The following is a 17200-nucleotide window of genomic DNA, read 5'->3' on the forward strand; positions in this document are numbered from 1 at the left end:
CAGTTGAGCTGCCAATAAGTGACTGGAGAGGGAAATCTTGGATGACGTGATTCAACCTTGGGTGGGTGTCACTGAATGCTCTTTTTCCATAATGCAACTATAAAACCTTGAGATAAAAACACCCAAATCTAGTGGATATAAACAATTTTTATTGATGAGAAAGCAATAGAAATGTAACATTGAACTACAAGTTTTTATATACAGTCTAATATGAACTACAAGTTTGTAAATGTAATATGAACAAGTTCTTATGTTATATGAACAACATTCTAGGTGTAATATGAAATACAATGTTTTTAATGTAATATCAACAACATTCTAGGTGTGATATAAAATACAAAATTTTAGATGTAATATGAACAATGTTCTAGGTGTAACATAAAATACAAGTTTTTAGAAGTAATGTGATCAAGTATTCTGCATCTGCATAAGTTTCTAGATGTAATGTGAGCAACACCTGTACACATGTCCAGATCCAATACGAAATACAAGTACCTGTACTCAAATTGCGCAGATATGAATACCGCACAAGAAAATTCACAAATTAGATCACCCCTCAATTGCTTCTCCTCTAATACATATACATATACGACGAATACAATTCAATACATGACAAATACAATTCTAAATGATAAATTCATGATTAAAAAGGGGTTAAAGATATTTGAGGAAGTAAACATTTCCTAAGGTTACAATGTTTTTACCTCAATGTGGATCCATATCTAAGGAAGTAGATACTCAAAACAAAATATTTACACAAATTGCACTACCGAATGCAAACTTAAATGACCAAGCAACTATTTTACAAAATTATATGATTAATAAAAATACACATATAACACTTACAGAAAATCAAATTTCCACAAAAAGGATGAAGTCTTTTTGCCCTCTTTCAGCATAATATGTAATGAAATACAACACCGGGCTCAAGAGGCATTAGTCTGTAATTCTAAGTATTGGTGTTCTTGAGAGATACCAGCATCTTTGATTGATTGGTAGATTGATTTTGATTTCGGTGAAGATTTGCTACGTGGTTCGTTCTGGTATTTTCTGGATTTGTCCGACTTATCAGACTTATTTGAACTAGAATCGCTGTTGCCTGATAGCATTTTCTCGGTAACATTCTCTGCTTGTAGTGGAGATATATAACCGCCATTTCCTGGCGGTGATGGCGAGGAATCTGTACTTCGCTTGCCCTGTCCTGGCGGCCGGTTATCTGATGCCGATGTTGGTGACATATAACCATCCCCGTCAGTCCTCACAGGAGGTAGCGATCTATTCAGATTTTGGGAGACTGGTGTCAGGTAGCCCCCGTCTTTCTTCCTCTGTGACGCCTGCAGGCGCTGTCGATGGTCTTTGATTTCATCGTATGCAGCATAGTCGTGTGAGGCGTCAGTGGATAACTGACCGGCGGAAGGCCCTGGTTGTTCCCGTGCAGGCCGTTGTCCAACACTCACGTCATCATCTTGATAATGTTGGTAATGTACTACTTGTGCTTCGTCCGGAAATTGTCGCTTCCGTTCTATCGCCTTACCTTTTTTCAATCCACTTAAAATAAACAGAATTAAAATTTAAGCATCTGGGAAAAGTTAATTAAAAAGGAAAGCTGTAACACGTACATGTATATAAAGAATCAGTGTCGTTTGGCATGTTGGGTATATGAGGTAATTAACTACATTAGAAAACGTGTTAATTAATTGCATGTCAGCAAAACCATTATACATAAATTATCATGTTTTCAATTATAGTTAAGCACCCCATATACCAAAATATCCCAGATATCTTATATTTGAAATAAAAATGTAAATCGATATATCTTCTTATCAAGAAGACTACCTAATAGAAAATGAAATGTATGTGAATTTCCATAATTACATAATAGCCACTGACCTGTCATTTTGCATGAACTGCGAAATGTATATTATGAGATTGATCACTGTTCGTTATATTCACCTTTCATCCAGGTTTAAGTTATGGGGAAATTAACAAATTGGAGCTTCAAGGGTTATCACAGAGATAGAATTATATGTTTTGTGACGTCAGTGATACTAGAATCATTTTCTATAATAATCAGCGCTACAACTTCAAACAATTCAGAATTTTTTTGATTTACCATTTGTAGCAGACAAAATTCACTGCTATGGACACCCCTATCAATAGAGGAACGGTGATTATATAGGCTATAGCAATCACCGACAATCCTTTTCCTTGTTGTTGATCTGCTGTTTCTATTGGAACGTCTGAAAAAGAAAGAAAAAGAAACAAGTATTAATACACAGAATCAAATCAGCTTAGGCTGAAAAATAGAAGACAAATATGAATTATCTTAAAGGTATTCAATGTATAACGAAAGGATAATGATCAATTTTGAGCCAAACAAATGTTTTATTGTTAAATAATGATGACTAGTAAATGATAATGAGTTGACTTTGTTGCACTTCAGACAATTTTGAAGAGTTATCCACCCTTGATAAAAAAAAAGAAAGGGAAATATTTAATTTTCTAAACATTTCTGCGGTAAATGATTAATTGGATTTCATATTTTCATGAAGAGAAATTTTATGTAATTTTTTACGAAGAGAATTGTATGAATATATCAAATTTCTTTTTAAAATATTTTAATAAAACATGCTAATCCCATAGACTCCAATTTTATATTCTAGGTGAAGTAAAACAAAGCAGTAATCAAAATTTTGAAAATGCCTTTGGCGGATTACTTTTATTTGATGAACCCTTCAAAATGATGCCATTATTACAAAACTCCAACAATCCATTTAGTAGATATTAAAAATATGGTCGTTATACATTAAATATCTTAAACGATTTATTCTAAGGTATCTGATACATAATATATATATAGTAGAGATTTTCACATCTTAATGAACATATATTGGTATAGAAACTGTAAATATATTTTATAATAAGTCATATCATTCAATTTGATACAAAATGTGAAGGAGTGTTAATTACAATTCAATACAAGTTATTCTTTGTAAAGTATTCTAATAAAGTATAAATGCCATAAAAATTTACCATTTGATCCATGTTTGTACTTATATGATATGATACACATTTTATGCAGATTTCTTGCGAATTGATGTCTATTTGCTTTATTTCATATGCCAAAACACCTATTTTCCATACAGTTCAATGTCGAAATAATTAGGCATTACTTTTAAAATGTACAAACATATTCATGGAATCTTTTAAACTTGGCTTTTTCTTTGCAAAACTTGTTGGGGCTAATTATGTATCAGAGGTAATTCGTATCAGATACCTTAGAATGAATGAGGGAAATACATCAGCCATAAAAGTTCTATCAAGTACTGTTATAATATTAAAACATAAACACATTCTCGGATAAATATTCATTCACTTTCAATAACTCCAAAGGTAACGTGTATTCAATATCACATGTGATACTCAACAGACAGGTGAGGGGTGAGAAACAGGGTTTTCAGACTGTCGCGGTAGCTGTTCACTTCGTGATCTCGAGTTCGGCTCGTTCCATAACCGAGTCAAACTTAAGACATGAACACAAGTAGTGATTGTTCCTTCGCCAAACACTTAACGGATGACCTTGAAAACGAATATCCCATGTTGCGGTATGCTTTGGCACACGTTAAAGAACCCTCACTGTTACGGCCTTAAGCGCTAATTTACGGTACTTCACTCACAGTTAATGAAATTTTCTCGAATGGTAAAACAAAAAATAAATTTTCGATGGGAAAAATGTTATACAATTTTAACAGAGTCTATTTAACAAATTCCTCAAGAAAAATAAAAAATTGAAATTTGAATTTTCCACCTGTCCCTTGAGCGTCAACTGTGACAAAGGTAGCTGTAAAATGAGCAGATGTTTTCAGCATCGAATTTGCTGAATTAGGATGAAGGAATGATGATCGTTGATTTTCCCATTCTTGACAAATTTATCAAAGAATGTGTTCATTGCATAATTTATCATTTTTCAAAATTTAAACATATCAACAGCAGAAGTTAAACAACAAACAGCAATGTAATATCACTTTCTAATTCCTAAGTGTTAAATGCAGGTGAAATCCCTATTGTGCAATGTGTAGTGTTTTGATTTTATTCGCTGAGGTGTGACATGTAATGTAATGTGATTTTAATATCTGATTTTACACGTCTTGTGGATATCCAATACCTAACCTTAATCGCGATTCTGATCTTATCCAGTCAAGAAAAGAAACCGTCGCGTCATTGGATATCACACACACACACACTTCGCTATCCGTTAATACCTAGTTAAGACATGCCTAGGAATAAGAAAACAACACATTTTCGAATGCTTTATTGTCAAATTGTTTTTACATTCTCATTTTGTAATAACTTTACAGTTTTATACTAATTATTCACAATATAGAAACTGTATTTCTCTTTTTAAGACATACATTCAGGATGCACCATGATTTACAATCGGGTTTTACAAATTAATGCTGGTTAAATTTGTTTTTCATCCCAATGTGTTTATCAAATATTTCCGCGTTTCAATATAAAGTAGAAATGAGCTTGTTATAATGATATGAGATGACTTTATTAACTTGAAGCATTAGTTGTGAACCCAAGTATCTAACCCATAAGAGTTATATGAAAGCTAAACTAATTGTACTCTCAATTCAAGCATTTTAGAGTACATCATACATAAGGCTACAATAAACGCTCTTTATGATATGTTGTGAATATTTACCATGAAATTAGATTATAGTAACAGTAAATTGACTGAAGAGGTTAGCATACTTCAGCTTAGGCGTTGTACGTGTTAGAAGTGCTCTGTTAGCGCATCCACAAAGCGTGCGTTCCTGTGCTTAAATATCAACTTAAATGAAGAAAAAAAAACTTTACATTTATCTGAAGGGCAAAATAAGCTTTCCACAACACCCGCCCTTATCCACAGCCTGACACGACATTTTTCTCTATCAATACTTACTTTAGCAGTTTCCTTGGTTTGATACAAATTCTAAATTTTACATCATATTCAATTCACAATGCATTGACGTACGTAGAGAGGTCACCGCCTTAAGGTTTAGTACAACATTTTCTCACCAGTGCATGGCGCGTAGGGCCGTAACAGTGGGGTTCTGTATCGTGCCAAAGCCTACATGTACCTAGATATTGTACTTCATTTTCAAGGTTATAATCAAAAGATCCATGATTTTTATTTCTCATGCATGCCGCTTGGCTAAGGAACAGTTACAACCTATGTTAAACACATTAGGGAAAGAGAATAGAAACCGGGCCTTCTAGCGGGCGCGCTAACCACCAGACTATCGCGACGGACCCTGTAGAAGACATTTTGGAAGGCTTTGGCACGATACAGAACCCCACTGTTACGGCCCTACGCGCCATGCACTGGCGAGAAAATGTTGTACTAAACCTTAAGGCAGTGACGTCTCTACGTACCTAAAACATTCTGGACTGGGACATAAAACAAGACAATTGTCTCCTGAGTGAATCACTGGTTATCTAACGAAGTATTTCATATAGAATAAAAGGTGTTTATATCAACTAATAATATTGAATGGACTCTGAAATAAAACATTGAATTAAATCAGTAAATGAGATACTAGTATTAACATTCAAAAATAAATTAATGAGATTTTCCATTATAATTTTTACATTAATTACACTGTACCAAAGAGCTGATGATTCAATTATAATTTCATAAAGTTTTAAACCATCAAACAGTTTAGAGTTCATGTTAATGAGAAGCTTTTTCTGTCGTGAGGATTAAAATTATTCACATTTGTTATTTAGTATATTGATATCATTGTTAATTAATTGTAAGCAAAATGCTATAAAGTTAATTCAAGGAAAGTAAACGTATTGATGCAGAAAACAATCGTGTAGCCTCTGACCAGCTCTCTTAAGACCATTCCTGCAAAATACAAAATTAAGATGATAACATACAACCATTCATATTGAACGTGTCATTCTACCTTAAAGATATTGTTAATGATAGTTTTATGGATAGTTCCCCTTTAAATATTAACACAGATCAGTATGCATTTCCCCCTTTATTTACCAATAATGTTTTATGATTTACAAATGTCTTACTATTGCAGTCAGAAAATGTAAAATCGTTTCTGGAATATACTACTTGAATGCTGATGAAACAATGAAACTAAATTATCATGAAATATTACCAAATCTACAATACCTGTGGATTCCTGGGGAAAAAAACATTAACAAATGCGTATAAGGTAGTTTAACAGATTTTCATGGATATAAGATTACATGAACATGAAAAGAATTACAATGTCATGGGTACATAGTAATGTAAATATCGTTTCTTATGATTTTTTATTCATGAGGAAACTTCACTCTAATTAGTTTTCCGTGAATAATGAAGAAACTACAAAAATGTCATGTCATGATAGACTACAGACTGCTCTGGTGGTTCAAAGGTTAGTTTATAAATGCATACTTCTCAATGGATTTAATTCAATTTCGTCTTTTCTTTTTTCTTTAAAATATTGTGCAAATAGCTTTATTGGCAGAAATGTCAATAGTTTATTTTTCCTTTATAATTTTGGAATAGTTTTACGACTGGCTTTTGCATAGATATTAAATAATTTAATCTCAAAATTAACTGTCGTGTAGGAATACACGTTTTGGAAAAGGGACGAATACTAAGTTTTGATGGAATGAGGTCAGATGAGGGAAACCAAACATTTCAATTTTAGCCTTAACGTATAGAAATATTTGTCTCTTTCCTTCTACATGTATTATATGACAAAGTTTACATGATTTATATCAAGTTGTTCAATTCACAACGTCCAGTGGCAGAATAAAAACATCTCCCAAAGTCAAAAGATTCGCTGAAACAGAAGATGATTAACACGACAAAATATTTCATAAATTGCTTTTGATTACCAAGCACATAATGGAAAATAATGTTGAACACCTACTTTATTTCCATTGGAATTATTTACGACTTCCGTTATTTTTACAAAATAAAATCACTTTATTTCGCAGCTTGAAGTGTATGAATTTATTTCAAACAATCAGATCAAATTATTTATTCATAATTAAATAATTAATAACCATGCTTGTCATTTACTACAGATTTACTATAACGAGCATATGTTTTTCACATAGTGCATGAGAAAGCGAAATTTAGTTGTGTTATTGTTGAGCATACATCATATCACCGAGTGGGATAGACTGCATGGAGGTTGACGGGAGAATCCGACTCGACAAGTAGCAGTCCTCTGCTCTCGTTCTCTGTCTCTAGTATGAAAGAATTTCAACCACCATTGCAATGCAGAATATGTTAGATACAACGCAATACTGATAGATAATATTGTGTACATAGCACGACAGTTTCTAAAACAAAACTTGACCATTGCGACACATTAAATTGGTAGAGAACGCAGATGACTAACCTAAAAGTTTTGTTTTCCTGCAAGCTACAACATGCAACAAATTCAGATGTTGCAAATGACAGGTAAAGCTCTAAATGCATACGTTGTTTACTCCATCATGGAGTTTAATTTTATTCTTACCACATATCTTAAAACATTTCTACACTTTGCCAAATGTGTAAAGATTTCTGATAACATTAAACGTACAAGCGGTTTTGTCATACTTCCGTTTCGATGTTATACTTATTACAAGGAAAAACCTAAAGCGTAGGTGTCTATCTTCTGATTTCACAGAAAATAAAATAAAAATACGTTCTACTAATAATTTGTGTCATGTTTTGTACACATTTAGATCGCTTAATACAAAATATCAAATTTAAAACAAAACGAGACGTTACTAACACGGGGAACTGTTTGTATTCAGAATTAACTTCTTAATTCAGGAGAGAAAACACCCTGCTTTAAGCTAAACTTTTACTAGTATATTTAACCTATGTAAACACAAACATGACACTAGCATTGTTTACATAACAAAAAATTGTTAGCTCTGTATCTCTCATGTAACTCGACAACTGACATTCAAAATTTTGCTGACTATTAGAAATACCTTAGTTAAGTATTGTAAACATGAAAAATGGAAAAGTAAAATTTTTAAATTTTCAGCTCAGATCGTGTCCACGCACCTTTAAATGGTAAACCTAGCTTTCCATAGCGCATTTTGACCAATTCATAAGGGAGGGGAGGCTATGGTTACAGTGCAGATGAAAAAAAGCATCATTGTCTTTCTAACAATGTTTTGAGTTTTTTCTTAATACTTAAGTTCAACATTTAGTGAATGGTTCTTCCAGTATGTTTAAAAACAAATATTTAATTTGGTCGTGAAGTAAAGCAAAATCCAGAATTCTTTTTCCGAGTGATTCAGGGGTTCTATGAAGTACTTCGTAAAGAACTTAAAGGTATTAGATATAATAGTACAGGACTGAACCTGAAGAACAAACAGTGAATAAACTCTCTATCTGATACAGTAGTATAACGAATTATAAATAACTATCATCCTGATTTGATGTATTCCTTTCATATTCAGTCATTATTTAACAATGATAAGCTTTATCTAACGTAAGAAAAGGCATCCACACATTAGAAGTATAAACATTCGTTATTCAATACATACTTGACATTGTTATGTGGTTGTAAGCAAAATGCAATATTTACATTCCTTCTGTATTTTCCTTGATATTGTTATCAATTCAAACCGAGGGTTATTTTCTCATATACTTTCATGTTTGCGCCAGAAATAAAAACAAAAAAACAACAACAAAAAACCAGCAACTGGTATCAATCGAGCCGGTATTTCACAATGAAAACGTGGTATTTTCAACGTTATTGATTATGATGTCACAATAGAAACGGTGAAACGCGATTGTTTTTGTTTTAACAATGCGAGTTAGCAACGCAAAGTGCAGTTAACATTACGACATAACATTGTATGTACATGTAACAAGGAAAATACAGTAGAAATTTTAAATATAAATGTCTTTCGGATTTCAAAATGAATGATATACCTTGAGGCTATACGCAATGTCACATTGAATTGAGCGCTAAAGTATAGCGTATATCATCTCAAAATCCGAAAGACATTTCTTGAATCAAGTTTAATCCTTTGGAAAGTAGACGCATTTGTGCAGAAAACACGTGATTATGTAGTATGTGACCAGCTCTTACATGTAAGAGGTATATGTATACCAATACTTACTATCAGTCGTCCCCATCTGTAAAATATAACAATTAAGAAGACACCGTGCAACCGTTAGTTTTGGACAACATGCCATTTTAACGTATAACTGTTGATGCTTTTAATTTTCTTTTGCTCTCTTTTTGCCTCGTGCATTGCTGATTTCAAAGTGTTCTATTAACATTCTTTATCAAAAAAGATTACTTGGAACTCTTATAGAAATGCAAGACCAGTTATACGATGTCATATCAAATGTATAACACATAGGTCACTGTATAAAACAGGAATTCCACAGGCCTTATCGGTCATCTGATTATTAGGACTATGAATCTAGAAAACTAATCCTGTTCTGAATATCTAAGCTACATTCTAATAGTCAGCAACAGTATAAAACAAGATGCATTACAAAAAACTTAAATGCCCCCCGAAAGTGCCTAAACTGATGAAAAACTTTATTTACATCATATCAAATATGTAACGTTAACACGGTATGACTAATTTTGATTTTCTTTTTCCTAAATATGCATTTAGTTTTTATACTGCATCAGCAAACTTACAAAAAAAGTCTTTCAAATGATAAAGACAATAATCACTGTATAAGTTTGGTCCCACACAGAGTGGAATCAAAACATTTACTTCCAGGGATCATGAAATTTACAATTTTAGTAAATGACTACCCACTCCATCGAAATATTTATTTCAATTTAATACCAATAGCATTACAGAAGATAAAATGTAAATGTTTGACAAATATACACTATATTTACCAAGTTTCGCCCCACCATGAAGTCAGAACATCTACCCCAGTGATTGTGAAATTTACAATATTAGTACAAGCCTTCTTGTTCCACATCACTATTTATTCAATTTGTCTTAAAATAATGCAGTTGCAGAGAAAAAGAGTTTTGAAAATTGGTAAATTTTTGACAGTTTAGGCCCCATGGGTACAGGAGTCCCGAAGTTTACAATTTATGTCACCCTTGTCCCAAATGCGCTTTATTCAAACTTTGAAAAGAATTACAATGGTAATTTTCAAGAAGAATGTCAAAATGTTCAGTTGTCAACACATTTAATCACTGACCATTTTTGCCCCAACCTGATACGAAATCCCCTCCCCCTGAGATCATGAAATTTACAATTTACAAACTTTTGGAAGTTTTTGCCCCGTCGCCCCTAAGGCCCGAGGGGTACAGGAGTCATGTCATTTACAACTTATGTCCGCCTTATCTAAAAAATGCCTCATACTAAATTTGAAAAGAATTAGATTGGCAGTTACGAAGAAGTTAAAAATGTTCAATTGTTAACACACGACGGACGCAGACCAATTGCAATAGGTCACCTGAAAGACTCAGGTGACCAAAAATAATGTGCAAGTATCATCGTATACTGTAGTTTCATTTCATTTTATTGATATCAATCACCTTTGTTATGCCAGAATAATAATTTTATTTGTAAATAAATGTGTAAGTATTTTAAAGAAAAATCATATTTGATATTAAAGGGAATTATCACTTTATTACCACTATTTTCTGTTTTGACTAGATACTGTAATCAAAAACGAAGAAAATTGGTTTTTGGTGAATATTGATGAAACCACAGTATACAACCATTGAATATCACTGATTGAACAAGAGGTACTGTGAGTAATGCTCACTAAGAATACCCCCCGCTTACCCCAATCTCCCAAAGGGTGTTGGTAATAGGTATAAACTAACTCTTTTCTGAGTGTAAAAAACAAATGGCATGACAAACCGAACCATATTGCTACTTCGATGTACAGTGCGCATGACCTTTGACCTTTTGACCCCAAAACCGATAGGGAACATCTTCATCCCATGGGTAGTCCATATGTATGATATGGTGATTGTAGGTGGAAAGGATAACGCTTTAGAGCCCGGAAACCATATTGCTACTTCGATGTCCCATGCGCGTGACCTTTGACCTTTTGACCCCAAACTTGATAGGGAATATTTTCATCCCATGGGTAGTCCATATGTATGATATGGTGACTGTAGGTGGAAAGGATAACGCTTTAGAGCCCGGAAACCATATTGCTACTTCGATGTCCCGTGCGCTTGACCATTGACCTTTTGACCCCAAAATCGATAGGGAACATCTTCATCCCATGGGTAGTCCATATATATGATATGGTGACTGTAGGTGGAAAGGATAATGCTTTAGAGCCCGGAAACCATTGCGTCTACAGACGGACAGACAGACGGACAACCCGATTCCAGTATACCCCCCACAACTTGTTGCGGGGGGTATAATAAAAAGTATTAGTATATATATATATGTGTGTGCAAAGCGGAATTCGCAAACACATATTTCCTTATATATCTCATACAATATCATCCTTCTTAAAAGTTTCTCATGAAAAGAAACACTAATCTCCACATGTCCTATACCTGGCCCCTACATGTTTTGTGTGTATGTGTTGTTTCTTATGTGTTGTGTATTTACCTATTGCATTTACGCGTTATGTGGATATCATGCCCCTAACTTTATCTAGCAAACATCACGAAAATAACCGATTGGCGCGAAATCAAGATACCCAACACATGTTGCACAAATTTTACCGTTCCTATTTATAAGAGACCTGTGGTCAATGGCTTTCTTTAAATATAAAAGTGGTCATTCAAATCGATCTATGGTCAATCGTAGCATTTTAGTCTTTACAAAAGTCATTCGAATCGATCGCATGCGTGCCTGATGTTTACTGTCATATATTTATAGAAACATGTCACGCTTACTTTACATCTAGTAATGATATGTGATAAAAGGTTGCCATTGACAATAGATCCCCACAGAATCATTCATAATAACAAAAGTATGAATGTTGAATTATTTATTCATAAACTTGATTGATGTATCAATCTGGTCAGCATTATAACATCCCCGGATATCAACATTGATAACGCGTTGTTCCTGTCTCCATCATTCGTGGGTCCATTTATACCATTTCGTTCGTATTCATAATGAGATAATTGTATCGGCCACTCAAGACCAAAACGATTTTTGTTTTCGAATCCGTAAGTCCTTTTCTACGGACTGTCGTTACAATATATTGCTGTGAAAGCGAGGTTAAACTAATGCTACCTTTAAAATTAGAGGAGCTTCGTTCCTACATGTATATCGATAAATTTGATTGGACGGTAAATTTAAATCATTTTGCACGAGAACGAATGATTTGTCATGAATGGACCAATGATGTAGAGAAGAACGAAGCGTAATCAACCGTGGATATCCGACTATGCATTTTGACAGATTTTTATTTCTTCACAAAACATCTGCATCGTGATTACTTTACAGATGTCACACCTTCGATGACAACCAAGCGCATACATGTACTTCTCTTGGTAACTATAAAGAAGTAAAATTGAATTGATACAATGGTTAAAGATTACATCTAAAATACAATCATTCATTTCTAAGGCGCCCTGTATAGAAATTTGCGAAGGCGCTATGAATAAAATAAATGTCATTATGCAGGAAGAAAAGTAACATCTAAAGCGCCATGATATGCCCGTTACATTCGGCCATATAAGTTCTCAAGTGTTCCTATTTCCGGCAATATGAAAATAAAACTATTCAAAGCAAATCAACTGAAAACATGCAAAACTAAAGCTAAACTTAAAAGGATACTCTGTGCCTGATGACACTGTGTAGGGTCCCTACTGGCCAGTGTGCACTATAAGTCTACACCATCATCACCATGATACGGAAGATACACTCTTCTCATTTCCTCTTCTTTCATTTTTGTTTTCCTTCGAAAGAACTTCCTGTAAAGAGATAAATACTATTTTGATACGACCTATGTTTGTCGTTTTCCGGTTTATAATTACATGCAACAGTATGAGTTGATATATAGTTAAGTATAATCCCCTCTTTTTGGTTCGTTTGGCTAAATGTGCTGAAATCTAAATTAAAGTTCTGAATAGCCATTTTGTTTATTTGATACTTGGGAACGCTGCCAGAATTACGGAATGTACAGCATACCAACATCTATAATGGAATGTGTTATGCAGATGTTGAAACTTTTTCAAGCGGTGAGATTTATTCCAGTCTGTCGGACGAGGGCAAATACAAACATTTCAATTGAAAATGTTTGCCTCTAGTCATGCAGTTCATATCAAATTTATAAAATACGTTGCATAATCGTTTACAAATTATACAGAATGTCCCATATCAAAACGAACACAACCCAAGGTGAAAAATTCACTGAAACAGAAGATAGACTAAATCATCTGTGATAAAGAAATAATGCAATAACGATAGGAATATGGTGTACATAATTCAAAAGTTCTAAATAATCATGTTTTCAATATGACATTTCGAACAAAATTCTGTTCCGTGTTTCCTTCTCGAGGTTAATTAGTTGAATATTGATGCATACATGATTATAAGATAATTAGTCTAAATATCCTGTTACGAAAACAGATATTACATACCTTAGTGTAGGTGGAATCCACTTCTAGGTGTCATGACGATGAAAATCCCGTCCCTCTGGCAGTGAACAGTCACACAAACACAATGCAAAATGTTCTACAAAGAAAAAATATTGTCATATTAAAATGGAAATTCAAAACTTAATCTAAATCTTACCAGTCTACTAGAGCAAGCACGATATTCACAGTATATCAAGAATCCAAAGGAACTTTAGAAAAGAAAGTTAAAATGAGATGTGCACACTGCGACCAAGTACATGTATGTGGAAAAATTCCAGATACACCAATTTACATGTACGTAATTCATGCACTCGCATACAGAAATATCATATAGTCCTTTCACGCCTACTGTTGCACATTGCCGCCACGTCTTTCCAATCTACACACCGATCGTAGTGTTTCAGTGGTTTGGGCGTTAATTTCACTTTGACGATTCACCCCCAACGTGCTTTATGAAGTATGCCGGCGTGAAGCGTTGAAATTCATACCCTTATGTATTTTCAAAAAAGGAAATTCATTTCTGAATAAAAATCATTTTATTATCTTTTATGTACATGTGTCTTGTGATATCTACCTTAAATGCGTTAAAAAACAATCCTTTAAATTTGAAAAGTCAGCATGTTTTATGTTACCTGTGTTTTTATTTTTTGATTAGCGCATACGTACAGAATACATGCGTCGAAATTCATTCCCTCACGTATTTTTAAAAATGAGATTTATTTCTTATATTTTCATTCTACTTTCATTTTTGTTTGAAGTCCCAGCAGTTAAAATTTACTTTTATATTTATCAAGATTCATACGCGCATTATTCACGATTGTAGTGCATTCACGAAGAAATGTCTATCATTACAAGTTGTAAAGATGTCAAAGGCAAACACATTGGAAATGTAAAGATTTATGTTTGTATGCAATATCCGTAAACTTCGTGGACAAGTGTTTATGCGGTCAGTCTATGAACGTTCTGGACAACTTTCGCATTTATAAACATTGATATATCCAATTTCATCGTGAAAATAAAAAGAATTCTAACGTAATTACTGTCAAAGTGTGTACACGTCTCTTTCAGAAATAGATAAATATTCAATGCAGAAAGCCTAACTTTTACAGAGGCATAACATTTGTTAATGTTTGAAAGTTTCCAGGAATGAGAATTAACAGCCATGAAGACTAATATGGTTAGATTTAGACCCTTCTGGATTTCAGCAGAGGAACTGTATGGAGGCATAGAAGCTTATACGAATCTATCATGGCTATCAGTATAGGATTAGGCAATATTTTACAGTTAAGTTTAGTAGTTAAGTCCTCTACGCTTTATCCATCATGCATTAATCTCATCTTGACTATCAAACCCCTTCAGTGAGATTGATATTCATGAGGGATTTGTAGATTATTGCTGGGTTAGTAATTAAGAGAAGATTTCTCCTATAAACGTAAAGGAGAGCGCAACATGTTCTGAGAGAATCAAGGTACAACCTGTAACCCCATGCTTGCACTATTATGGATTCAACGTTGAACAAACTATGTTAATTTGGTCAATAATAAAATAAAACATATGTTGTCACCCTTTTTAATGATGCCATATGTACATAAACATAAGCTTATGTAAACATTAGAAAATCAAACATTTTTCTAAAACAGCAAAATAAAAATTCATGAAAACTGGTTAAAATGAAATTTTAATTTCAACAGCTTAAACAAAATTGTGTATATAAGCATGTTCAGTAATAGATAGTTTATCAAATTGTTCATTATAGCAATTAAATAAAATCACTACAAAAATATATTTCTATCAAACACAGTTTAATTCAAGATCGTGCACAGACCTATGACGTCACATGAGCGTGGAATTACAATAATAATTTATAAATGTTTGTGCAAGAATATATAATCTATATTATATTTCTTATAAGATTTTTATAACGCATATTTAAAAATTAATTTCTTGGAACAAATTCCGGAATCAAACTGAATTCCTAATGTATACTCACGATTTTCCTTAATTTCAATGTTCTAGCTTTGGAAATCTAGCTGATAATAATAAATAGTTCAAAGACCAAACCATTCTTTCAATACACATCCTTTCCAGTCGTCTAATAAAGTTTTGACATTGGTTTAGTTAAATAGCATCAACCCGGACGAGGAACCCAACCTCATTTCCGCACTTGTAAAGATATTTCGTATTTGGAACTGCTCTCTAAAAACACTTCCTTGAATATGTCAGAATAAGTGGAATCAATTTTGTACAAAGTGCAAATATTCGTTATATCACCAATCTAGACAATGGTTTCACATGTCCTGTTTACGGAAATGTGCATAATTTTGAAATGATTCACATGCAACTCCTCTTGTCCTAGAGCTGTAACATTTGAACCAATTTATGTGCATTCCACATATACTTTAAAAAACTTCATTATAATATGAATGAGCACTTCATTTGCCTGATATTCCAATTTACATGTTCCTAAATTCTCATGAAATCCCTGTCGAAAACTTGTTTTTCAAATTTTAAAAGTTATTTATGGTCAATGTAGTATTACGTGTAATACACCAATAATTACATGCATATATTCTCTATCTGTATTTTCAAATTCATTGGAATGTTGTAAATGAATAATGTTCAATGAAAAATAATGATATGGTATATCATAATTTCTTCAAAAACCTCTACGTGAGAAGAAAAAATCTCTTCCTGTGGCCTTGAATGCGACATTTAAATATATCGACAACATTTTATCTCTATTAACAATGCTAATTTTTATTCATTTGTCGATTTGATATATCCCTGTGAACTCGAAATAAAAGACACCACAGAGTCGTCCATTTCTGCTTCATACTTTGATATTTTATTGAAAATAGATATTAACGGCAAATTAACGACTCAACTTTATTATAACCAGGATGATTTCAGCTTCTCCATCGCTAACTTCCCATATTCATGTAGCAATATTCCATTATCACCTACATATGGTGTTTATATCTCTCAACTGATTCGATAGACAAGAAGTTGTTCTACGTATGATCAATTTTTAAATCGAGGCAGGCTATTGGCAAACAAGTTGATGGTGCAGGGGTTTCAACAGTCTCGTTTAAAGTAAATATTTCCCAAATTATATGCTCGTTATACCAATCTAGCTTGCCAATACATATATATTATTACTACAGTAACTTGATCCGAAGAGTCGGATCACGTCGAGTTGACAGGTGCGGATCATCATATCACACGAGACGCGAAGCGTCTAGTTTGATCTGATGATCCGCTTACTCCTCCTAGGCACCTGATTCCACCTCTGGTTTTCCAAGGGATCGTGTTTACGCAACTCTCTATATATTTTCTGATAGAGTCATTAGATTGATCACTGTTCGTTACCTACAACTTTCATATATTGCATATTCAAAGTGTCAGCTGTGTTCAATGATACCAAATATTTGTATGTGCAATAGTATTTCATAGATCGAGGAAATAGTGTCATCCACTTTGGCAGTGTTGAGGATAGACAGAGGTGCAGATGAAAATGTCGAACTTGAAAAACGAAAGGACAGACGACTATTCCTATAATCTGACGATCAGAAGAACTGAAAACAATAACCACTGATAATAAGAATCTGTCATAGCAAGTCCGCGAAAAGAAGACA

The 17200-nt window shown here is 33.4% G+C and overlaps 1 protein-coding gene and 1 long non-coding RNA gene across 4 annotated transcripts; both read right to left on the reverse strand.

The window, feature by feature from the left end:
* Positions 1-132: 132 nt before the first annotated feature.
* LOC125675156 (uncharacterized) lies at positions 133-2265 on the reverse strand (the record flags this gene model as incomplete). Its single annotated transcript, XM_048912680.2, has 2 exons — positions 133-1548; positions 2114-2265. Coding segments are annotated over 2 exons (774 nt in total), but the record flags the coding sequence as incomplete, so codon positions are not given.
* Positions 2266-4498: 2233 nt separating this feature from the next.
* On the reverse strand, positions 4499-15801 carry LOC125675187 (uncharacterized). 3 transcript variants are annotated; one of them, XR_008803105.1, is made up of 4 exons: positions 15556-15736; positions 13569-13662; positions 11205-12899; positions 4499-11059 (listed from the first exon to the last, which is right to left on the reverse strand). It is a non-coding gene; the product is annotated as an uncharacterized LOC125675187 (long non-coding RNA). The 3 variants fall into 3 exon arrangements; XR_008803104.1 differs by having other exon boundaries at positions 4499-11026; positions 11176-12899; XR_007370387.2 differs by having other exon boundaries at positions 4499-12899; positions 15556-15801.
* Positions 15802-17200: the final 1399 nt, after the last annotated feature.

The sequence above is a fragment of the Ostrea edulis genome, chromosome 1 (genome assembly GCF_947568905.1).
Source record: "Ostrea edulis chromosome 1, xbOstEdul1.1, whole genome shotgun sequence".
In the NCBI taxonomy this organism is placed as follows: Eukaryota; Metazoa; Mollusca; class Bivalvia; order Ostreida; family Ostreidae; genus Ostrea; species Ostrea edulis.